The sequence below is a fragment of the Notothenia rossii genome (assembly GCF_949606895.1).
Source record: "Notothenia rossii genome assembly, chromosome: 4".
NCBI classification, from domain to species: domain Eukaryota; kingdom Metazoa; phylum Chordata; class Actinopteri; order Perciformes; family Nototheniidae; genus Notothenia; species Notothenia rossii.
Genome location: NC_136902.1, coordinates 36,576,044 through 36,599,788, shown reverse-complemented (window position 1 = coordinate 36,599,788; position 23,745 = coordinate 36,576,044). Strand labels below are relative to the sequence as shown.

At 41.0% G+C, this 23,745-nt stretch overlaps 1 protein-coding gene across 2 annotated transcripts; it reads right to left on the bottom strand.

Moving 5' to 3' along the window:
• Positions 1-163: 163 nt before the first annotated feature.
• LOC307036952 (troponin C, skeletal muscle-like) lies at positions 164-23,732 on the bottom strand. Of its 2 annotated transcripts, none has more exons than XM_079677627.1 (6): positions 23,604-23,732; positions 15,485-15,539; positions 14,367-14,510; positions 13,548-13,662; positions 4,283-4,419; positions 164-603 (listed from the first exon to the last, which is right to left on the bottom strand). In XM_079677627.1, the coding sequence occupies exons 2-6, from the start codon at positions 15,492-15,494 to the stop codon at positions 572-574; spliced, it is 438 nt and encodes a 145-aa protein (XP_079533753.1). In that variant the 5' UTR covers positions 15,495-15,539; positions 23,604-23,732; the 3' UTR covers positions 164-571. The 2 variants fall into 2 exon arrangements, with proteins under 2 accessions (XP_079533753.1, XP_079533752.1); XM_079677626.1 differs by lacking the exon at positions 23,604-23,732 and adding an exon at positions 17,427-17,561.
• Positions 23,733-23,745: the final 13 nt, after the last annotated feature.

Here is a 23,745-nt window from a genome sequence, read left to right as displayed (position 1 = left end):
TTGAACAAAACAATGTTTGTGTGCAAAGGTAGGAAGTTCTGGGTGGTGCATGGTCCTGTTTGTCAGTGTTTCACGTCCTGCATGTGGTCCTACTGTAACAAGAATCAAACTTAGATGAGATAATGTGTGTCAGGCGTGCATGGCAGAAGGAATTGCAAAGATGAACAGGGAGAAAGCGGATTTATTTAGAAAGTACAGTACAGGGTGAAGAAGATATCTAGTTTTGAGGAGGAGGAGGAGGAGGGTGGGGGTGCTGGTGTAACATTTCTGGAGGACTAGCAGCTGCAAAGGGGGACAGCTGGGTTGCCGGCTAGAGGAGGACGGGCTTCGTCTTAAAAGGTTCTAAGGGATATTTATAGAATTCCTAAGAGAGCCCATGGGTTTCATATGAGAAGGACAAGGAGGGTGGGGGTAGAAGGGGTGGAGGTGTTTTTCACTTGTGTCCATTCTGACATCTCAGGAAAGTAATTGCAAAGGTTTTCTTTAGCGTTTACACTTGGCTCTGAGCAAGTTTCCATCGTTTGTGTTCTCTCTGAGGAAGGGGTCACCAAGGAATGTCGAGGCGGACTGATTACTGGACGTTCTCCATCATCTTCAGAAACTCTGGGGAGGAAATGAGGGCCACAGTCAGTCAAAAACCAACAAGGAGTGTGGGTGTCAGTGTGTCGAATCAAATAATGGGGAACACGTGATTGTAAGGCCTAAAAGTCGTACAAGATGAAACTCCATGTCTTCCAGTTTCCGCTATAAACATTTAAAAATAAGAACGAATATTTCTACTTCATGTGCTCACAGACTCGTGCTAATGCCTCTAATGTACTTCAACACATGGATTAGCCACTGGGGTCTCGTCCATGTGAAGTGTACCCAAGTGCAGTACACCAAAGTATCTTTAAAGAAAAATCTTTTATTGTAAGTTGTCCAGGAATAAAAGTGCTGGGAAGGCAACACAAAAAAACGAACAAAACGAAGCAGAACTCTCTCTCATTATCAAACATCAAGAATCTGACAAGAACTGAGAGAAAACCAGAACTGAAATAGATGCAAGTCTAATCAACAGGACAAGACACAGCTGGGGAGGGCACCAGGTGAACAGAATCAGGTTATCAAACAGGAAGGAAAACACAGAAACAGGAAGTAAAAACAGACATAACACAGGGGCCCTTTCTCATTTCATCAAATCCCCCTCCTTGACTCCTCGACTCCTCGTTCCTCAGGTAGTGACCCGGAAATGAATTTCAGCGCGCCATGTTGAAGGACATCTCATTTCTCTAAATGCACTTCGAGGACCGAGGATCGAGCGTCGAGGAGGCTCTCTGTAGGAGCTATAACCAAGGATACACTGATGGGTCCTCCACGGTCCTCCACGACTCCTTCGTGGATGCATTTCCGGGAACAGAGATGTTTCAAAGAGTCGTCGTGACGCACGGCCGGACTTATCTCAGCCAATGACAGCTCTGCATGCATCCCCTGGATATTATTTTATTAACTGCTCTCATCGCGACGCGATGTTTACAGTGAGAACAGCTGTGAGGTCCGTGCAGAAAGCAGAGCAGTGTGTATAATATATATCACTCAGTATAACAGGCCTACTCTCTTTATTTGCTTTAGTTTAGTAGATATCTACAAACAAAGAGTCGATATTTTTCTAAAACCATTTAGTGCTTCACATAATAAAATACACCACGGCTGTAGCCTGTTTTAGGAGCTGTAGGTGTGTGTGGTACAGTGTGTAGGTGCGTGTGGTACAGTGTGTAGGTGCGTGTGGTACAGTGTGTAGGTGCGTGTGGTACAGTGTGTAGGTGCATGTGGTACAGTGTGTAGGTGTGTGTGGTACAGTGTGTAGGTGCGTGTGGTACAGTGTGTAGGTGCGTGTGGTACAGTGTGTAGGTGTGTGTGGTACAGTGTGTGCGTAGATGCAGCGGACAGACAGGCCTTAGTTGGTTTGGTGTCCTCTGCTTACTTTTAATACTTGTAAATAAAACTTTTGGCCCGTAATTTATTTTCCTCTGGGGGGGGGGGATATATCCAGTCTCTGATAGTGTTACGTTATTATCGGTTATTATGAAAGTGCTCGGTTTGATTCTGAAATTGTATATATTTATATAAATATATACATATATGTGTGTGTCCGCATCTCTAGCCTGTTATTGTCTCATTATACCGCACTGTGAATGAATTAAAAGTAAATATATAAGTCGTCATGAACACATCTGTCCATCAGAAAGAGTGCTGTTCTGCTTCCTGTCATCATTAATGGACGTCTCTTTAAAATGACCGCTCAGAGGAGAGGAGTTCTCATTTCTCTAACCGCCTGCTGCTTCCCCTCCTCTCTCCTCGGTTCCTCTCCTCGGCTCCACCGCTCGCATCTCCTGTGGGCGGGACTAAGTATCGAGGATAGGAGTCGAGGAGGGGAGTCGAGGAGGGGAGTTGAGGAGGGGAGTTAGATAAATGAGAAAGGGCCCGGAGTGTACACTTTTCAATAGAAATCAAGAAAACGAAGAAAGATCGTGTGTATAAACTTTAGCTCTTCAAGTCCATGTTTTGTGTGGAAACCAGTATAGTTTTTTATTCTGCCTTTTAACAGAGAAAGATAATTTCCCCCTGTGACTATTTTTGATTGATTGATTGAGAGCTGAGAAATGATATCAAGATTGAGGTTTTGCTAAATAGGGGGGAAAACTGAAATTTAATGGTTTTACTATCAGAATTTCAAGGTCAACATGCTTCTGATTAACAAGCCTGATGTATTTATATGAAAGTAACAGTGTCACAGTCTGTATGATTAGAGGGGATCTTTTTGCAGACTTGAAATACAATATCCATAAATATAACTTTGGCAAGAACGGCAGACCAAATCAAGCTTTAGAGAGACTGTTTACTCTTTTATGTAACGTGAGGGCGACAGAAAACCTACCTGGAAAGGGAGGGGTAGGTGGAGGGGTATCAGCTAGTTGTAATCTGCAACTTCACCACTGGATGTCACCAGTGGCGTTTTTATATGTACAAAAGTGGTGGGGCACAAACAACTTAGATGTTTATATATAAGCATCTGGTGCTTTTTTAAACACGTAAATAAATACCTGTAGGCTATCCATGGTTCCGATAGAGAGAGAGAGAGAGAGAGAGAGAGAGAGAGAGAGAGAGGGGGGGGGGGGGGGGGGGGGGTAAAGGGCACAATCACGAAGCAATACTTAACAATAACAACAACAACCGTAATGCTTCAGCATTAAAACAACATAGACTGTAAAAATAAGGAAAACACAGACACTCATCACCAAGCTCACAATATCAATCGATCCAGCAGAGCTATTGCTCTGCTGGATTGCTCTGCTGGATTTGCCTATAGGCAAAACACAGAAGATCAACAAAATATATGACATAAAATGAACTTCCCAAAGCTGAAGTACAGTAGATGGTCAACTTCATTCCTTTTCTTTCCGTTTACTGATTTTAATCGCTATACGCTGCTCTCTCTCATCTCCTCTTCACAACTACACTTTTCGAGGTACACGTACTTACAGCCAACCAGCTCTGAATTCTGAGATGACGTTTTGGTGAGAGAGGGGCTAGATCGAAGCATGCCCCACATCGCTCAACACGGCTCAATAGGCACAGTGTAGACACTAATTAGAAGAATGCAGACTAAAACAGCAATGTAGAGACGAATCAGGTGACTAAACATGATCTTAAAATATATTTTAAGATATATTTCTTTGCATACTTTTGGAATTATTATTTTAATTACTTTCTGCTGACACTAGGTGGGGCTGTGCCTGTAATAAAAAAAGGTTTTATCCCTTATTTCGTTTTTTCAATATTGTGTTGTTGTAATTTATTTGTTGTAACTTTTTGACGATTAGCCTACTTTCTTGCAAAACATTTACACCATCCCATATCTGACCATCGAATCAGCAGCTGGTTATTTTAGATTATGTAAAGTACATTTTTTAGATGGAAATCACAAGGTGTATAGGTGCCTGAGTCTTTCTTGGTTTGGCAGTATGACGAGGTTGCCTGCAGAGACTTCAGGATGTCACAACAAACACTTTGTGTTTTTAAAAGAAAAGTGCTTGCTGTTTCCAATCTTTATGTTAAGCTAATGTGACTGGCAGCTATCTGCAGCTTAATATTGAACAGACAGATTTACTGTATTTTACTTATAAGTGTTTTTACTGAAAACACTCAAAATGTGGCATGTGGCTCTGAAAGTCCAGTCTAGGCATGTTTTTAAGACGTGAATAAACACACATGGGTGAAGAAACACTTCTAATAACCTTACCATCAAAATCAAGCTTTCCATCTTTGTTATTGTCTGCTTCACCAAACATCTCATCGATATCTTCCTCCACCAGTAGCTCCCCGGTGAGATGGAGAATATTTCCAAACTCCTCCCTGTCCACAAATCCATCTCCATTCCTAAGGATAGAAATAATATTGATTAACAGCTGTGAAAACTAATCTGTCACCTTTCTCACATCACACAAACACACATTGGACATTTTAATTCAAAAATCCATTTACATCAATACGTACATTTTTAGCAGACTTTGTTTAAGCTAAAGTGAAAGCTGTTTTTGTAATACAATGGTGATAATTCAGGGTTTTAAAACATCAGATTTAGATCACAACCAGATATTAGTATTTTATAAATAAATGCATGGCATAAGAAACATTTCTGATACATTTCGTTGCTAAAGAACTGTTTCCAATATACTAAGGGGGGCATTTCAGTTGTTCATTGTTGAAAAATCTGTCATGGTGTCACTGTTTCTAAATTACTTATTTCTGTATTGGAATAGATTTAAGAGAGTATTTATTGTACAGTGGACTTACATTGGCCAGGTAACGGGGGGTCACGTATTGTAACCCTAGTTCAGTGGTTCTCAAACTTTTTCTGTCAGCCCCCCCCCTTTGGCGAAAAAAATAAGTCGGACCCCCCCAACACAAATAGTGAGGCTCAGTGGCGGCGTCAGATATTTATTTTGGGGTGCTGTGGGGTAGCTTGACGTTTCATAGAGGGTGCTCAAACATTTAGGGTTTCCCATTAATGTACCGGTCGCTACAGTGGAATTTTCTACTGCAACACTCCCCACGCAAATACACAGTGTGACAGTTACAATGAAGGCTCGAGGCATATAGGTGTAAGCAGGGGTAAAGCGTTATTTTTATAGGTGGTGTGTGGACCTCACATAGGGGGGTCCGGGGTAAGCTCCCCCGGGAATATTTATTTTTAAATATTGAAGTTAAAAGCATCAATCTGGTGCACTTTGAGAGCAAAATGAAGAGATCTACGGATACATCTCTCAACACCTATATGAAACAGAACTGTAAACAGATTTACTTTTTCTTATGGATATTTTGCAAATCACCCTTTTAAACTTTTTTTTTTTTTTTAACCATCATATAGTATTTCATACCTGTTTTTAATTTATTCTCTTATTTGTTATAACTATAATGATCATATAAACGTGTGCCTCGGAAATAATTGTTTACATTAATGGTGACCAAAACGTTTGAGACCCACTGAGATAACTTAGACTAAAGTTAACTATCTAAATCTCCGGTACCGGTGCGCTCTCTCTCTCGCGCACGCACGCACACAAAATGGCTCCACACACACACACACACACACACACACACACACACACACACACACACACACACACACACACACACACACACACACACACACACACACACACACACACACACACACACACACACACACACACACACACACACACACACACACACACACACACACACACACACACACACACACACACACACACACACACACACACACACACACACACACACACACACACACACACACACACACACACACACACACACACACACACACACACACACACTACAGGAGCGTAGCTGGATATTCTGGGCCCCATGAGAGAATCTATTTGTGGGCCCCCAATCCATGCGAGTGCGCGTTAGCGCGCATGCCAAAAAAAATGTGGCCATTTATTTATTGATGAAAACGCATAATATGGTTTTTACCTATACATTCGGATCAGCAGTTCAGCACCTGAACTGTTGGTGGGTGAGCCTAGTAAAGGATGTCGCATTGCGTTCATCTTCAATGAATGGACCAATGCAATAGTCTACCAAAGAACTAGCTAGGCATATTTTCCCCTATTCTTGTGACAATGTTTTCTGATACTCAACATACAAAAGCTATTTCTTGTCCTGTCTCTCTGTAATCCCATCTCCAACACAAATAGTCTACTCAAGCACACTATTAGGTTGACAGACACTTACATTTTGATGTGCTCTGTAGTATACAATCGTTCCCTGCTTGGATATACCTTTTACGAAGCAGATTTTGAACTGTCGTGGGCAGAGCACTAGCTTTTTTGCTGTAGCGGCCGGGTTGCTGCCTTTCTCAGCAGAGTGCTAAAGCCCTACCTGTTACACGCGCAAGTAATTCGAGGAGGCGCGAGTGACAAGTGTTGAGCTATTGGTGGGGACAATTCAGGATTCTTGGATACTGGTGGGGTCATGACCTTGCGTCCACCCCCTAAACGACACGATGAAACCCAACCTCGAAAACCCTGTTGAAGTTAATGAACTGTAATGGACTGCAAGAAATCAACATGCACTGACTATCAACTTTATCTTCTGTCTATTTAATTGAAAATTACACCCAATACAGGAATGAACAAACAAAACATCTCAACATTCTTTGACTTATTAAATTAAGATTTGAACAACACAAGGACAAAAGTATAAATTAACTGAAGATTTGAACACAATTATAAAACAATAAACTCTCAGGACATGAACACACTTACAGCAAACAATGAAAAATGTAGTGCTAGAGGACTATGGATCAGATAGTAATTGTTCACAATGTGGGCTGTAGCCTGTCAGCTTACTATAGGGAAACATCCCACAATCCTGTCATAGACTGGATTTTTATCCCTAAATCCCGAACGCCTATCGCCGGACCTTATTGGTGGCAAAATCTTTTACGAGCTCTTTGAAATCAAGTGACAGAGCCAGCTTGCTTTCAATCGATAACATTGCAAGGCTGTTCAACCTCTCTTGCGACATGGTAGATCTTAAAGTGCCTGTGACACGAACCCAACAACTGTTGTGCAATGAAATAGTGGGCTACTAGTAATCTCGAACCGTCAGTTTAAAAAAGAAAAAGCGATACCGTTCCGATAAATATCAATAATTTCGAACATCGCGGGAAAATTCCTTCGACTCATTTTGAGGTTTTGGGGGAAGCCGGAAGTGACGTCAATGCGGGAAAGCTTCACTGTGCGGCGAGAGAGCCAAACACGGACAAAGTGTGTTGTCATGCGTAGAAATGGTGAATTACTGAGTTTAGGCACGTTAATAACGTTTTAATGAAGTTGACTACAGTATATTCATAGTTGTCAGTGCTTTCATGTCAATTCGGCGAACATAAACATAAATGATCGTGGTGAAGATGATGATTAAATTAGGATTAAAAATCGGTAGTAAGAGCTGCTGAATTTCCTCCCGTCGGATGTGATATAAAAACAAATCGATTATTTTGTAAACTCAAGTGGATGAAACTACATTTATTAGTGCTTTCATGTCAATTGGGCGAACATATGATACATTAAATGATCGTGAGGATGATGATTTAAAAATCTTTTGTTTGAGCCGGTCTGCATTTCCTGATGAGAAAACAAACCTTAGCTTTTTGTAGTTGCAGTCAGTGGTGTAGTGGGCGTTGGACGCGGGGGTACGCCGTACCCCCACTTATTTGAAGCATGATTTCTTTTTTTAATAGTCTAATACCTCAAAATCATTGCCAGTGTTATCAGTTGCAAGTGTGTGTTTGTTGTAATAATGACGAAAACATAATACGCAGATTTCACAGTAATTATAATAAAAACGTAGCTCAAGCATTTATGCAACTTGATTTGAAGCGTGTGTGTGTGAGGGGCAGAACTGTGTGTGTAGGCTGACCAGGTGTCCCGCACTGTGCGGGACTGCACACACAGCATTTTTATTATTTGTCCCGCGTCCCACACATTGAGACTATGTCCCGCATTTGAGTGATAGTCGCGCTGAAAGGCCGGATCGGTTCGCTGACAGCCGGCACCGCCCTTTATTATTATATTGTCTAAACGGCATCATGTAAGTTGCGCTGACAGGCGACACAGAGGTCCCCAAGCCCCCCCCCCCCCCCGTTGACAGTTCACGAGCGCGTCCATAGTGTCTCCCGTCTACCCACCACCCCGTCCACCCAGTTAAACATCCCCACTACACCACTGGTTGTAGTAGTACACCAACATGGATTAAACGTGTGTTTTTTTTTACCACAATGTTGGGGAAATTAATGGATAAAATGCACGGATTATTATTATTATTATTATTATTATTATTATTATTATTATTATTCCCACTCCGATCGGGACACTAGGTCCACCGTTTCCCCGCAGCGAGGCTCCCCCCGTTGACAGTTTACGTGGGCTGGGCTGGGTGCAGTGGCGGACTGGCCATCGGGACGAATCCCGATGGGCCGGTACCGAAGTGGGCCGGTCGGATAAGTCACTAGCACATCCCCCACTCCCCCCGTTGACAATTTACTAGTTGTACCGAAGTGGGCCGGTCGAGAGTCCCGGGCTGATTTTTAGTCCCAGTCCACCACTGGCTACATGACCGTATGATCGCCCAAAAAGGAATTAGGTGCGTCAATATGGATATTGACGCACCTAATTCCTAAACTTCTAACAGATACAAAATAAACCGATTCTTCAGCCTCATATGAGCTCTCAGACACGTTCAAAATTAAACTTTCATCGCCATAGCCGTGGGAACATGTTTCAAATGGGGGGTGCTGTGGGAATGACACCAGGGCTGGTTCGGACCAATGTGCTGCCCTATAGGCAAGATTTTAGGTGGCAATGAAAAACCTCTACAAAAGACCAATACACTACAAAAAGAGAAACATATTGACATGGTGGACAGCTTATATAAAAGGCTTCAAATGTATTTAGTATTATAACATGTTTTAATTGGGGGGTGGATTTCACATCCTCTAGGGGGGTCCGGGGGTGCCCTCCCCCCGGGAAGATTTTTTTAACATTTTAAAGTAAAATGCTTCAATCTGGTGCACTTTGAGCGCCCAATTACTAGAGACTGATCTAGGGGGTACAACTCTAAACACCCATATGAAAAAGATCGGTTTGCATTTTATTCATCAAATATGTGAACATTTCCAATAACCTACCATAGCCAATAACAAATAAATGTAACTTATTTTATTTGTGTTGTTCATTCATATCTTATTTTACCAGTTAACATTTATTTATTTATTTATGCATATTTTTTAATCTCTCCAGTTTTAAACGATATTTTTGGTTTACTGTCCTATAGTATACATTGGAATGATTTCAAACCTGTTTTTATTTGTCCTAATAATTATAAAGGAGTGCCTTGGAAATATATGTATACATAAATTGTGATCAAAACGTTTGAGACTCACTGAGATAACTTAGACTAAAGTGAACTATCTAAACACTCAGTCGTTTACCTCACTGAGCCTCTCAGTCTGACAGGACAGAACTCTCCCTCCATATTATTGTAGAAACGGCTTCTTATATCCTTTGGCCTAGCAGAAGCTAACAACAATCCCCGCCGGTACCGCGGTATCCCCGCGGTATCCCCGCGGTATCCCCGCGGTATCCCCGCGGTATCCCCGCGATATCCCCGCGGTATCCCCTCTCTCTATCTCTCTCACTTTGGCTGTGAGTTGCGGGCGCCTGATAAGCCAACATCCCCCACTTTCATCACTACAGCACCCATCGTACAGGGCAAATGGAAAATGTAACCGGGGTGAAAAGGGTGTTATCTTTACTTAATTATGAATGTTGTTACATCAAGGCTGAAAATTCGTTTTTAAAAAAATTATATTTGTATTTAATCTTGTGGAAGTGCAGATCCCCTGTCCTCCACCAGGGGGTGCTGCAGCACCCTCAGCACCCCTACTTCCCACGGCCCTGGTCATCGCTGTCTGAGCTTGCTGCTGTGTGCGCCATCGTGCGTTTACATGCAGATGCTGGGATCCTGAACGGTGCAGCTGGAGCGCTGTGCCCGCATTGACGTCACCCATAATTTGGCGGGACTTGAAGAATCCCCGAGAAGATCCAGGAAATGGTCAACATTGAAGGGCAGATTAATGGTTATCAAAGTACAAATATCCAAAATCAGTTCAGTAACGGTTTTCAAGGGGACAATATTTACTCAAATTGATGGGTTTGGATGATGGGGGAAAATCGTGTCACAGGCTCTTTAAGTAGCTCTTGATAAGTTTCAACTTACTAAATGATCTTTCACCACCAGCTACGGTAACTGGGAGCGTCAAGAAAATTCTGAGGGCAATGCAAACGTCTCCAAAAATGCTCTGGAGTTCCATCTTGTATATTGCATTCAGTAGATCAAGAGAGCTACAATCAGGGGGGAAAGTGGCAGAAAATATTTTATTGAGATGCCTTATCTCACTCTCAAACTGATCTGTGAGATCCTGTGAGTATTTCTCCCTCAGTGGCTGACACACAGAAGCCATGACACTGTCACTCAACTTCCCAATTTTAAGTATGGCAGCAAATTCTTCAACAATATTTGCTGTTGTTTGGAACCGAGTGTCCAAGTCACTTATGATCTGGTCCATGGCAGTGAAAAACACAGTGTTACGGAATGTTGTTTCTGGCCTATCCTCCTGACCTGTTCCTTCAGCAATATCATGAAACCTCTTCCTCCTCCTCTCACGGCAAATTTCTTTTTTTAAATGAGGTTAATAATAATAAGTTATGTTGCTAAACATTTGCTAGATACATGTTGGCTTGCTAATGAGTTTCACATATCAACCTGAAAAACTGCGAGGCTCCACTCGCAGTTTTTTAATTTTTTTTTATTGATAGTCACCTGTCGGTCTCCTGTCCTTTCTGAAAGTCATAAAGATTACATTAGTCATTTAGATTACTTATGTCCTCAATTACCAGGGGATTACTGAAACTACCATGAATTAAAGAAATGGTAGAAATGATTCTAATCAGAATTTTGAAACCTTCCTTCCCATCCCCTCCCTCTAAATATATCAATAAGGATGTGATGTTCTTGACTACCATAAAAGTTTAAGAAGATAATATTTGTTTTAAATAATTCAAAGCAATAAACAACAGCAACAGGCTCTGTAACCAAGGCAACGTTAGCCTAACATGTATGTTAACAGGTAAGATAGCTGTTCACACTATCTATATATTTTCTACTTTTTGTAATGCTATTTTATTTCTATTTAAGATGTTTACATTTTTGATTGTTTAATTCTAGTCTTTTATCTGTCTAATGTACAATGCCTTGTCTTTTGCTAATGCAGCGTAAACATTTCCACAATTACATTGCATTTCTTTTCTTTTTTTTTACAATTGGTATCAATAAAGTACTTCTTATTTTGTCTTAATCCTCAAATATTGGCACATTTTACTTTAAAAAAAACAAAACACATTGATGTAACTACATACACATATAGATATGTTGAATACATATTGCAAATCAAAACCTTTATTGACCACTAACTACCAAAAATTGCATTTCTATCCTGTTATTAATGCATTCAAATCGTGATTCAAATGGCCCGCCACAACTCCGGGAACTTTCCGGGAACTTTCTGAGTCTCCATGAACCACGTGACGATCAAGCATTTTGGACTTCCGCTGTCGCAACTCTTCTCTCTACATGGTGCTGGACTGGACCAACCAATCAGAATTGACCTTCTCGAGTTCTCCGATTGGTTGGTTTTGTGGCACATTTGTAACGCTGTGACAACTTGAGCGAGCGCAGGCAAAGCTGAGCGCGCACAGGGTGGAGAGGTCGAGCGAGCGAGGGAGAGAGAGCGCGTGCAGCGGTCTGCTTGCGCACGGAGCAGGAGTTTTTTGAGAAAAAATATATTTCTCTGTGCTCAAAAATGTTCAAGTGCTCAATCGCATTTTCTATGCTCAACATGTTTCATTGCGTGCTCAGGATAGAGGCACAAATATAACGCCATACTGTCTGTGTCTGCGTTCTTCGCACCTGCCTGTAATCTGAGGAGGTTCCGCCTCTCTGGCTGGCTCCCGCCCCGAAAATCTTCAGTGTTGATTGACACTTCAGTAATAGCCTATCAGATAGCACTGTGGGCGGAACATTGCTCGTGTACAGAGAGTGGTGACTGCAGCCAGAGAAACGGCCGCATCAGAGCCAAAGTTTTATCGGCAATTTGATAAAACAAAGGACGATACCGATAATCGGTCAAATACGGAATATCGGCCCGGATAATCGGCCAGGCCGATAATCGGTCGACCCCTACAAGACACCAGACCAATCAGAGAGTTGCATGGAAATAAAAGTATGCTTTTGTCATTCAAGCTCGGCTATGCCGTGAGCTGATTATCGAGCCTTCATTCGCGGGTGTACTGTGTTTTTGCGTGTGGGGAGTGTTGCAGTAGAACATTCCACTGTAGCGCCCCTGGTGCTTGCGCTTTTGTGCGCGCTCTATAGTGCCCGTAATAGTGTTCCCTGGAGTCCAGCACCTCAGCACCCCCACTCAAAATACCTTCCCGCGCCTCTGTGTAACAGGCTGTGGTGGATCCTGCTCTTGCTGCCTGGATAGTCTGAATAACTTTGTCAGACGGTCCCTCCCGTCTCAGCCTGCCCCTCTCAGGAGCCAAGCCTGGAGAGGTTGGCCCAGAGTGGGGAACGCCCCTATTGCACCTGCTTCCTGAGACAACGCCCCCCAGACCTGAGGAACCGTCCAGGGCTGGCCCACCATCATCTCTGTCACCTCTGCGTGCCACTGCGCCAAGCGGCGTCCTGGGGCCACTAGGATGACTGACAGAAGTTCTCGTCTCACCCTCTCCGGGAGGGGGAGAATGAGACGCAGCGGTGGAAAGGCGTAGAGCAGCTATCTTGGCCTTGGCTCGTGTGCAAACGTGTCCACCCCCAAAGGTGGATTGTCCTGCCGAGCCAGGGAGAGCCACAATTCGTCTGGCAGGGGCCCTCCTCTTGACATGATCCCGGCCGCCCTGTTCTCCAGTCCCGGAGACTACGCCTAGTGGAAACGCAACCAAAAACGGGCCGTGCACGGCACAGCACGCTTAAACCGCGCTGTAGTGGAAATGCGACATGATATATAACCTGAAACACATCTCTAAATGAATGATTATGTTGATCTGTAACTGCTGAATTTGTAAAATAAGCACCTGTTTGCACAATGTTTGGCACGTGTTCTAATTTATAATAGTTATTGAAAGTTTAAGGTTTAGGAATCCCTTTTGCTAACCACCGTTTTTAAATGGCACTTATCAAACAATAGAACGTATCAGTACCAAAAATAAAACGAATATTTAAAAGTGTAGATCATTTGGATTGTAATTATACCATGAAAAAGGTATATCAAAACACTGCCCTGTTGGTGTAGGTGTTTAATGGTTCTGCAAGGCCTTATTCTAAAATATTCCTCAGGTTTTGCGTTTGTATTTGTCTCTCAGTGTTGGGTGTCATACTTGTCAAAGATACGGAAGCATTCTGAAAGCTCTTCTTCACTCTTTCCAGCCTGGTCCTCCTTTAGCTGTTGCACCATCATGACCAAGAACTCCTCGAAGTCGATGGTACCGCTGGCTGCAGAGAGGGAGGGCAGGAGAAAAGCCAAATGAGATGTGACAGGAAGGAAGCCACACATGAACTGAGCTTTTGTTTGTTTCTTACAATACTCCATATCATCCAAACATATGCATCACATTCTAGGAAGTTCGAAATGAGGCGCAAAGCGTCACATAATGAATTCTACTCAGCCTGTAAAAAAACAGCTGCATGACATCTTCTGTATCTCTGAAAAAGTTTTGTAAAAAATAACTCATGTTACATTGCAAAAGAAATTAGACAATCATTATTTAGTCGAACATATTTTTCTTAAACTGCTGGCGTGTTAATTCAATGGCATTTAACAGGCAGATAGGTTCTATTAATTGCTATTGAGTTGCATTATGCAAATAGTAGGATCCAATGGTTTTAGTTCTTGACTAATCATGGGACTAACATTCTGGATTTCTGTGCTGCTTTAATTTTCACTGTTATTTTTCAATCCGTCTAAAAAGTAATCCAAATAGATGGAAATACAATACTTGATTCTGGAAAACTTTTTTAACCACATAAGTCATAGAAAACACAGCCTTTGGTTCTTTGTTGTATATAATTGATTGATTGAGTGGAAGCAAAAGCAATTCCATTTTTTGCGGGACAGAAAGGCATCGCTAAATCTTTTTGCGATAAGATTGGTTATTTGTTGTTCTTCTTTATATTTGTTGATCACATAATGATCTCACCATCCTCATCCACCTCCTCAATGATGGCATCCAACTCCTCCCTCGATGGATTCTGGCCCAGCATCCTCATCACTTGACCCAACTCCTTGGTGCTGATGTCTCCGCCACCGTCTGTGTCAAACATGTCGAAGGCAGCTTTGAACTCTGGGCAAGAGAAAGAAAGAAAAACAATTTGAGAACAAACTATTTCTGGATTCTTGTGCAGAAGACTGTTTAACGCCTGAACTTTTGAAAGAACATCCATAACATTCATCCGTTTGCATCTTATATCAAAATTCCAATTACTTGTATATAGACTATTCTGCACTATTTCTATTATATTCAATGTTATTTACTTGCACAATTGTATCTGTTTTATTGTGTTGCACTGTTGGAGGAGCCTGTGACCAAAGATTTTCATTGTCATAACTACACTGTAGCTATGCACACATGACAATAAAAGCCTTCAATCTTGAATAGAAATAATATAATAACAGCTTAGAAGGACTCACTTATAGGCTGATAAATATACCAACATTAATGTATGTATTGCCAATATAAAGGGACCAAAGGAAGATAAATCTGTCAACTGGTGAAATGTCCAGATCATAAAACCTGTTCCAGCCCTGGTTCAGTCCAAACGACCTGCCATTCCAACACATTCTGACTCTCAACTCGTCAACTATGGCAGCTAAATCAGGACTCCTTGGACTCATTTGCAACTTACAGGGTAGTCTGATAGACTTCAGCATGTGGTACATGTCATTACTTCTTGGTAAGACTTAATGAAAATGAGGGTTTATGTATGTGTTTCTTTCCTTAGTTACACAAGTAAAATAAACTTGTTAGGTATATGACAAAAGTCAATTATCTTGCGTCACTACTTGGTAAGGCAAAACTTAGTCAGGTTTAGGAAAAGGTTGTGATTCAGGTTCAAATGCTTTTTTTTTGTATGTATATAGGCAAGTCAAGCTAACCCTAACGTACCCAATTTACAATAGGTTGATGTTGGTTTCAGACAGGAATCAAACATAAACATGAGCACAAAAAAAATCAAGTTCATGTGAAATCAGTGAAGAACCTAATAAAGACTAATATACTACATTATTTATGTAGTGCTGAGATACAGAGGGACTGACCTGCAATCATCTCCTCAGTCAGGAAGGACCGGGCATCGCTTTGGGCGTCAGTGGGCTGAAGAGGATAAAAGAAAATTAATAGAAGAATGACAGAAGATGTGAACAGAGAGAGAGATATTATTCCTACATGTCATTACCAAAACAGGATGTAAGGAGTAATTGGGATAGTATCATCTTCATCAACACTAACACAATCACGCATTTGATTTTCAACAGGTGTCAAACACCACAAGGTTATTAACCTCCTGTGGTCCGACACCACGGAAGCATCTGCATGTTTTACCTCACTTACTACAACTCACATACTGTCATTTCTGTTGACCAAGTTTCAACTCATATTAAATTTCTTTGAGTGTTTCTCTACCTTACACACAACACTTGGCTTCAGGTTATCAGTTCAATCTTGATGGACTTATCCATAACAGCCAAACATCACACAAATTGATTTGTCATATTGATTGAAATGAATGGAAGTTAACAAAATGTACATGCTGGTCCCGTGCTTGTAGTTAAGCCTTGTCTCTCCATCTAGCTAGAGGAAACTAAATCAGAAACCTTGTGCTAAAGACAGAAGTATCAATGACGAAGTGAGAGCCAAGGGCTGGAAATAGCTTTGTGTCAGGTAAGAATCCATGTTTAATCCTCTGCCAGCTGTCTGCTCTTGTTGAATGATGATCCTCTAAGGGGAACACCACTCGATCAACGCGTGTTTTTCCAACATTTGGGATCTTTCTTTATTGGGAAGATATGGGAGATATAACCAATATGTTATTCAAATTTACCCAGGATCTACTCCAAAGACAATAAATGTGAAATTGATGTTGAGGATCCACAGAATGCTTGTTTCCTTTTCACACCCAAATTATCCTTCTACTTTTACTGTAGTGTTCTCAGTTCTGAAACAGAAAATTTCCTATATACTCAGAACATTCCCATTGCTACTCTTTGTGTCATCTATAACATCGACCACAATCCATTGTCCTTGGAGAACTTCCACACTTTATCCTTGATGACATCACACATTTAAGTGTTAGCATTCTTATGAGAGAGTTGTTCATGTTTGCTGATATTTTTAGACCAAAGGAATAACATGTATGCATTTCGAAGTTCCCCTTTTAATCTCTGCTATCCCTGCCATATCCCACAGTTGTTCTCTGGCTCTCACCACCTGTCCAGTTAGTTCTCATATCCAGAAGTAATGCCTGAAGACATCACAACTATATACGCTGAAATGCAGGTCATACATCCAATAGGAGTTGGTCTCTGCTGGTTTAGGGTTAATGGTGGTATTCCCCTTTAATTGTTATACATTCCCCTGTTGCCTGGTAGTTCAGAAAGATAGTGAATTATTTCCGTCTTTCCTTGTTTGCTTGACAGAACCTCATCACATAAGGCCGCTTGTTAGTTTTCCATGAAGCTATTTTTAAGGTGATACTTGGGAGAGGATTAGAAAGGGATTTTCTCAAGGTGAATGCCCTAAATAAGGACCCTCAGAAAAGGCATCAGAACTTCTCACTTATCTCAGCTGTGTGCTTTCTATCTTTAGTGATCCCAATCTAAATATCAAGCAAAATCACATCAGTCTGCTAACAAACAAAGAGGAGTTACACAAGTTTAAGAGAAGTTATACAGCAGGTTAGCAGTTTGGAATAAAGACTTATCTGTCGTCTGTAAAAACAAATCATAAAGAAATGAACAACAGGAGCACTCCCCCCAAATTCCCCCCCCAAAAATGAAGGAATCCCAAGAGATTAAACGCCTCTTGTATAGAAATCCATATGTGCTGCAGAGGAGGACCCGCTGTGTGACGTTAGTAATATTCTCCATCTTCTGCCATCTGCTGCTTACAGTATCCTCATGAGTTGAAAACAAAAGCAAATCCTCAAAGATTCATCATTCATCGTTTCCCTTTTTACCCTCTTCTCAAATTTCGCTTTCTTACCATGGCGACCGGCTGTGCTTGAACAACAGACACCAGTAAACACGACGGACGTCTGGGAAAAAGAGTCTTCTTACTACACGGTTCAGGTGGCTTTACTGCCCTTTTATAAGTACCCTCTCATCCCACTTCACGTTGACAGAAAATGATCAGGATTGGGCAAGAGACCCCCTCCTAAGACAAGAGATAGCCAATCAAAACTAACTTTACTTTGTGTCCTGTTACAATCTCCTGATGGACATCCCCTTTTGTGGAACGCTCGCCAATCCCCCATATTTAGATAACAGACAAGCCCGGTGACATTTATAAAAAAAGAAAACACAGCGCAGGCATCAGGCAACTGGAGGTTATTTTGGCAGAGGATCAACTGAGCATCTCACTGCAGATGATTTGAAACTAGATTTCCCATGCTGCACAAGAACAGGACACACACACACACACACACACACACACACACACACACACACACACACACACACACACACACACACACACACACACACACACACACACACACACACACACACACACACACACACACACACACACACACACACACACACACACACACACACACACACACACACACACACACACACACACACACACACACACACACACACACACACACACACACACACACACACACACACACACACACACACACACACACACACACACACACACACACACACACCTCCCAGCGGTGTCCCATCTATCTGCCTGTCTCCCTGTTCTGGCTGCCGCAGACTTGCCCTTGCACTTATGACATCTGTAACTCAAGTGGCGTGTAAGTGGACCTCACACAGCTGTATCCCATCTGTCACTATTTTACCTATTGATATCCCATCCCATTGACAAGTACACAAACAAAACCCCTTTCATAAAGCAACAAACAGGGGACCCATAATTAACACGTCAATCATTTGCATTGGCTTCATAGAGAGCAGAAGTGAAACTGGAACAGTTGTGTTCCAGAAGAAAGAACACTTCATATTATATTGCACTTTTTATAAAAAAAAGAACAAATACAATTCAAGCATTGGAATATAACCTTGCTCAACAGTTTTTTTCCCCCCCTCACTTTACATGTTTATATGAGGATGAGCGTTTTTGGAAAGACGATCTACTATCAAGAACCAATGTAATCCAAAACAGGGATGGTTGGATACTGAAATTATTTTAACTGCTGTTTACATTGGGAGATAGGCTACTGCCTGCTTAGCTGTTCATGCTAGGCGGCCTTTAGCTGCCCCATGGCCACTTGCTATTAGGCCCAGACTTTCCTCTGTTAAATTTAACATCTTGACAAGTGGCGTTCAGAGGCAATGGTTAGCTAAGAGATGTCTGTAAAATCAGCAGTACAGATTGTAAAGAACAGTTTGCAACTGTGAAATTGTACTTCGCTAAGTGCTCAAGCTAGCATGCTAACATGTTCAGAATCAGAAAAAGGTTAATTACCAGGTAGGTTTACAAATACGAGGAATTTGACATGACGTCATGGTGCGTACATCAAAATCAAAATAAAACATGAATTAAAACACAGGTAAGGAATTAGAAAACAATATTAAAAGTATTAAAAAACATAATACAAATATAGTAAAATATAATAGTATTTACATTGCAATGGAATGGAATGAAAATAGGGAATAAAATATGAATACAAATCGGCAGCAATAAAAAAGACAGAAAACAGATATAGTGTACATTGTGTGTGCATTAATGTTCACAAAGACATTGGTAATTTGCTATTTTTTAAAGCAGGTATTGTTTAGATAGCTTACCATCTTAGTTCACTAGCTTAGCACTAAACACAAAGTACAATTGACGCTGTTTGTCATGAGTGTTGAATGTATTTGGTCGAAAAAGTTGTCTTATCTAGCGTATGCAATCTAATATCAAATGCTCAGCCTCAAGCATCATTTCCCATTTCATTCCACCAGACAGACAGTCAATCTACGAGTCTTCGCTGATGTTGGTGCACACTCTGGAATTTTAAGCACTAAGGCTCTGGAGTTTCTCAATTATTTTACTGGAAATCTATTTGTGCCCAGAGCACTGTCTCATTTGCATGGCTACCAGAGCAGGTGGGGTTGTTCATTACTAATATTAGGCTTCTTATTTTGAGATCACAAAGCATGCGCACAAGATATGCAATTAATAAAGAGCAATGCTCATTAATGAACATCAACTAAAGAAGGTACATAAATAGGAGCCACTTAGACATGTGAGTTTGAGTAAAGACAAGAGGACTGAGACTGAGGGACAGGGACGGAAACGAATGAAGGGGCACCAGTTTTAAGCATTTAAGGCACCCTAGAGAGCACTTTATATTGTTAAATATACCATAAGGGCGTCCAAGAAGGCAGAAATAAGGTTATTCATTCATTCAGTACTAAATGATAGGAAATAATCTTACCATCAGGTCCAGGATGACTAAACTATCAAAATGCCAATGTATTAAACAAAGTTGGTTTAGAATGATCATGACCTAAATGTATTTAATACCGGAAAGGAAAAATTATTGATTATAGTTTCAAGATTAATGGGCATATAATGGGTTACACACATGTTTTACACTATTAAGCAGTGGTGGAAAAAGTACTCAGATCCTTTACTTAATTTAATATGTAATTATTATGGTCTTCAAATACTGCATCACAAGTAAAAGTCATGAGTTCAAAATGTTACTTGAGTAGAAGTATAATTCATTTATCAAAACTACTCATTATGCAGAATGGTTCATTTCAAATATTATTTTCAAAATACATATAGGATATTTTTTAAATGTTGTTTAAGCACCTACAAATTGTACTTAAGTACAGCACTTGAGAAATAGTAATTAGTTACTTTCCACCACTGCTACTAAGCAAATAATTGTAATGAAATAACACATAATACCTCCCGGTTGGAGACGTTTTAGTTGTTGTGTCGCTCATTAGAACCAATACCAAAAAACAGCTGTTTTCATTGGAAACTGTTCGGAAAACTACTTTTTCAAAAAAGCTCCCCAACATCATTTTATAATGTTCTTACTTTTGATTGCATGCCACACACTTAATGAAATATCCAGTTATAAATCCTTTTTCCTGTTCCCGTTAACTTAAATAACTCAATCTCCCGTGGTGGGTTTTCGCAGAACTTGAATGGAGGTGTGATATGTGATTATAAGAACACTTGAGGCATTGACACTAATAAGCCACATAATCTTACTTATGTTCAGAGTTCAGCTCTTTAATGATGTCAAATTGGTGACCTTTTCACCTGTACAGCATTTGTACCTATTTCAAATAAGCTTTTTCTACAAATCGATACAATGTCAGTTAATGTCTTATGTCCACTAGCTGTCTGAGGCTTACAGCTTTTAAATCACATCCTAAAACTTGTGTTTTAAGCTTTTATACATTTTGAACACTGTTTTATTTCTAGCATGTCTTATTATAGGTCCTGAAATGTTTGTAATAATGATTAAACCATATAAATCCCATTATAACCTTTTTTTGCTTTATATATAAAGTTGGTCCTTTCTGACGACAGCAAAAAGTACAAATATTTTTACTTTGCACCGTTACCATTGCCAGGATCTGCAGCCGGCCTCAAATTCTTTTACCGTCCTTCTCTAATATTCAATGTTCCAACTACCGTCATCTTGCAAGCATGTGAATGCATCATTAGTGTCCAACAGTTGGCGAAACGTTATTTGTAATTACGCTATGTGAGGCAAAAGAGATCACATAAATTATTTTTTAAAATACTGTGGCACAATTGTATAAAAGTATTTAATCTGGTCAAAATCCATTTTATTTTGGCCTTCTGCTTTAACAAACAAAGCAAAAACATTAACCAATCAGTAAGGGAGTTTGGGCATTTTTCTTGTAATAACAGTTCTGCTCAACTAATCATCCAACCCCCCCCCCCTCCTCGACTTCTCTTTCCTGTCCTGTCTCATTATATCCATCACACTCAACACCTTTTCTCCACTCTTTGATTCCTGCTACCAAAACACTTCTTTTTTTTATCACCCTTTCACTATTCTCCATGTTTTAATCCGCATCATCTCTCCTTTCTGCCTTAACCTCCTCTCACCCCTCTCAGTCGTCCCCGAGGTCCACAGTGTGTGTTCAGCTTCCATGCCGTTAGACTTATGTCACTCCCTACATTGAGTGCTGCTCAGAGAGCCTGACTGACAGCACCAGCTGATGCCCGGCGCAACACTTTTCTCTAGTTGTGTGAGAGAAAAGGTTCGGAAGTGTGAGACAATTAAGGTTAGCAAAGTAGGGACTGAAGACCAAGAAGAAACAACTTCCAATAAATGTACTGTTTTCTCTTTCTTTCACCCTCTGACCACCTTATTCTCCTCTACCTCCTTCTATTCCTGGACATTCCCTGGGGGAGCAGCTGAACCCTATAGACAAACACACCCTATATAAGGCTAGAGGTATGCCATCAGTCCTTCCATGCAACCTTCCACCATGATCCCTCCTTTGCCTCACAGTGCCCTTTTTCTGTCCCTTTTCTCACTGTCGCTTCTAGCTCCTTTATATCTACACCCATGTAGCATCAAAACATCATGTCCACTACAACGGGATTATAACACCAGGACTCATGGACACTGCCTCAAGTTGAAGAAACAGTACTCAAGACTGGCTATCCGCCGCAACTTTTTCAGCCTGCGTGTGGTTGACTTGTGGAATGATCTGCCAGAAAGCGTTGTCACATCCAAGACTGTTAACTTAACTGTCTCAAATCCCGCCTCGACCATTACTGGTCAAGTATCACCTTCACTTTGGACTATGTAACTGTTGCCAGTATCCATAGTATATAAAGAACAGTGATCTACTTATTTATGAGCGACTAAAAGGCCTTAGGCCTATTACAGCTGTATCATATTGATTGATGTATATTTAAATTGTTCTGCAAACAATGTTTCATGTTGATATATAGCTTTACATTATATAGGGTGGATACCAGAGTCAGAGCAATGCCAGAAAGGATTGCAGGTCTAAAACATTAAGCCAATGCGCAAACCTGCATTCTTTCCAATGGCCAGCAGGGGGCGACTTCATTGGTTGCAAGAAGGAGCCTGCTTGTATAGAAGTCTATGAGAGAAATGACCCTACTTTGAACTTGATTTAACACCTTAGGAAACAATTTCCTAGTTTCAGGTTTTTCTTCAATACACCATGATGTTCATTTTGTAAGTCATGGTTACGGAACCAAGTAAGAGACAGAATGATTTGAATTTGATCAGACACCGAATGTAGCATTGACAATGTTTACTTGCTAGGCCTATCTGAATTTTTTTGTTCCAAATGTACCTATGTGAAAGAAAAATCTGAAATATCTTGATACGTACGGAGCCCCTAAAGGTTCATGAAAAAAATAAAAAAATTGTGCGCACAATATACTTTCTCGTTCGCACGATATACTTTCTCATGGTTAGACACATCGAACTGCCCGATTATTATTCATTATTAGTTTTATGAAGAAGATGTCCGGTCGCCAGGGCGTGTGTGTGTCTATGTCTGTGTATGTGTGTGTGTGGGCATTTGTTTTCAGAAGATATTATGATAGTGTCATTCGTTCCGGTGCACTCCGACAGCACTAAGCAATACATCGAGATTAAGAATTAACTAACTTCTTTCACATGGGAACACACACATATACCTATGGAGTTAGCCAGACGTGTGTAAATTACTGTTCATGGTAATTTGAAAACAAATGCCTGTGTCGGACACACACATACACCGAACACACACACAGTGGAGCTGTGCTCCAGATAGCAGATACTGTGAGAGTCATGGACATGAATTCATAGATCAAGGCAGACGGGTTTGGACTCTCATGTTTTGCGAACCCGGTGCTTAAACAAATAGCTCTACACCTCTGGCCGAAATGTCCCTAAAATTTGAAATATATCTCAAATAATGTATGCGCTGCCATTTCCCCACATAAACATAACAGTCTCCAATGAAACGGTGGCCTCCTGTGTGCTCCACTTCCTACTTGGCTCTCTCTCAAAAGGACATGGTAACGTCGCGATTCACGTTAATGATAACTACGTAGCTCGCTGACAGCAAGGCATAAGGCTACATCACTCATTTAGCTAGCTAATGTAAGATACAAATGCTGTCGAGCCCTCACTGCTTGGAAAATAAACTGCACAAACTGACTACTTACCGGGGGGGAATACTACGAAGCAGGATTTTCGCTTAGCCGGCTAACTTCAGGGAAAACTCGGGGTTTCCGGTCCTACGAAGCTGGTTCTCTTTTTAGCAGGCTAGATCTCCATGGTAACTTATTATGTGCGGCTAACCTGGGG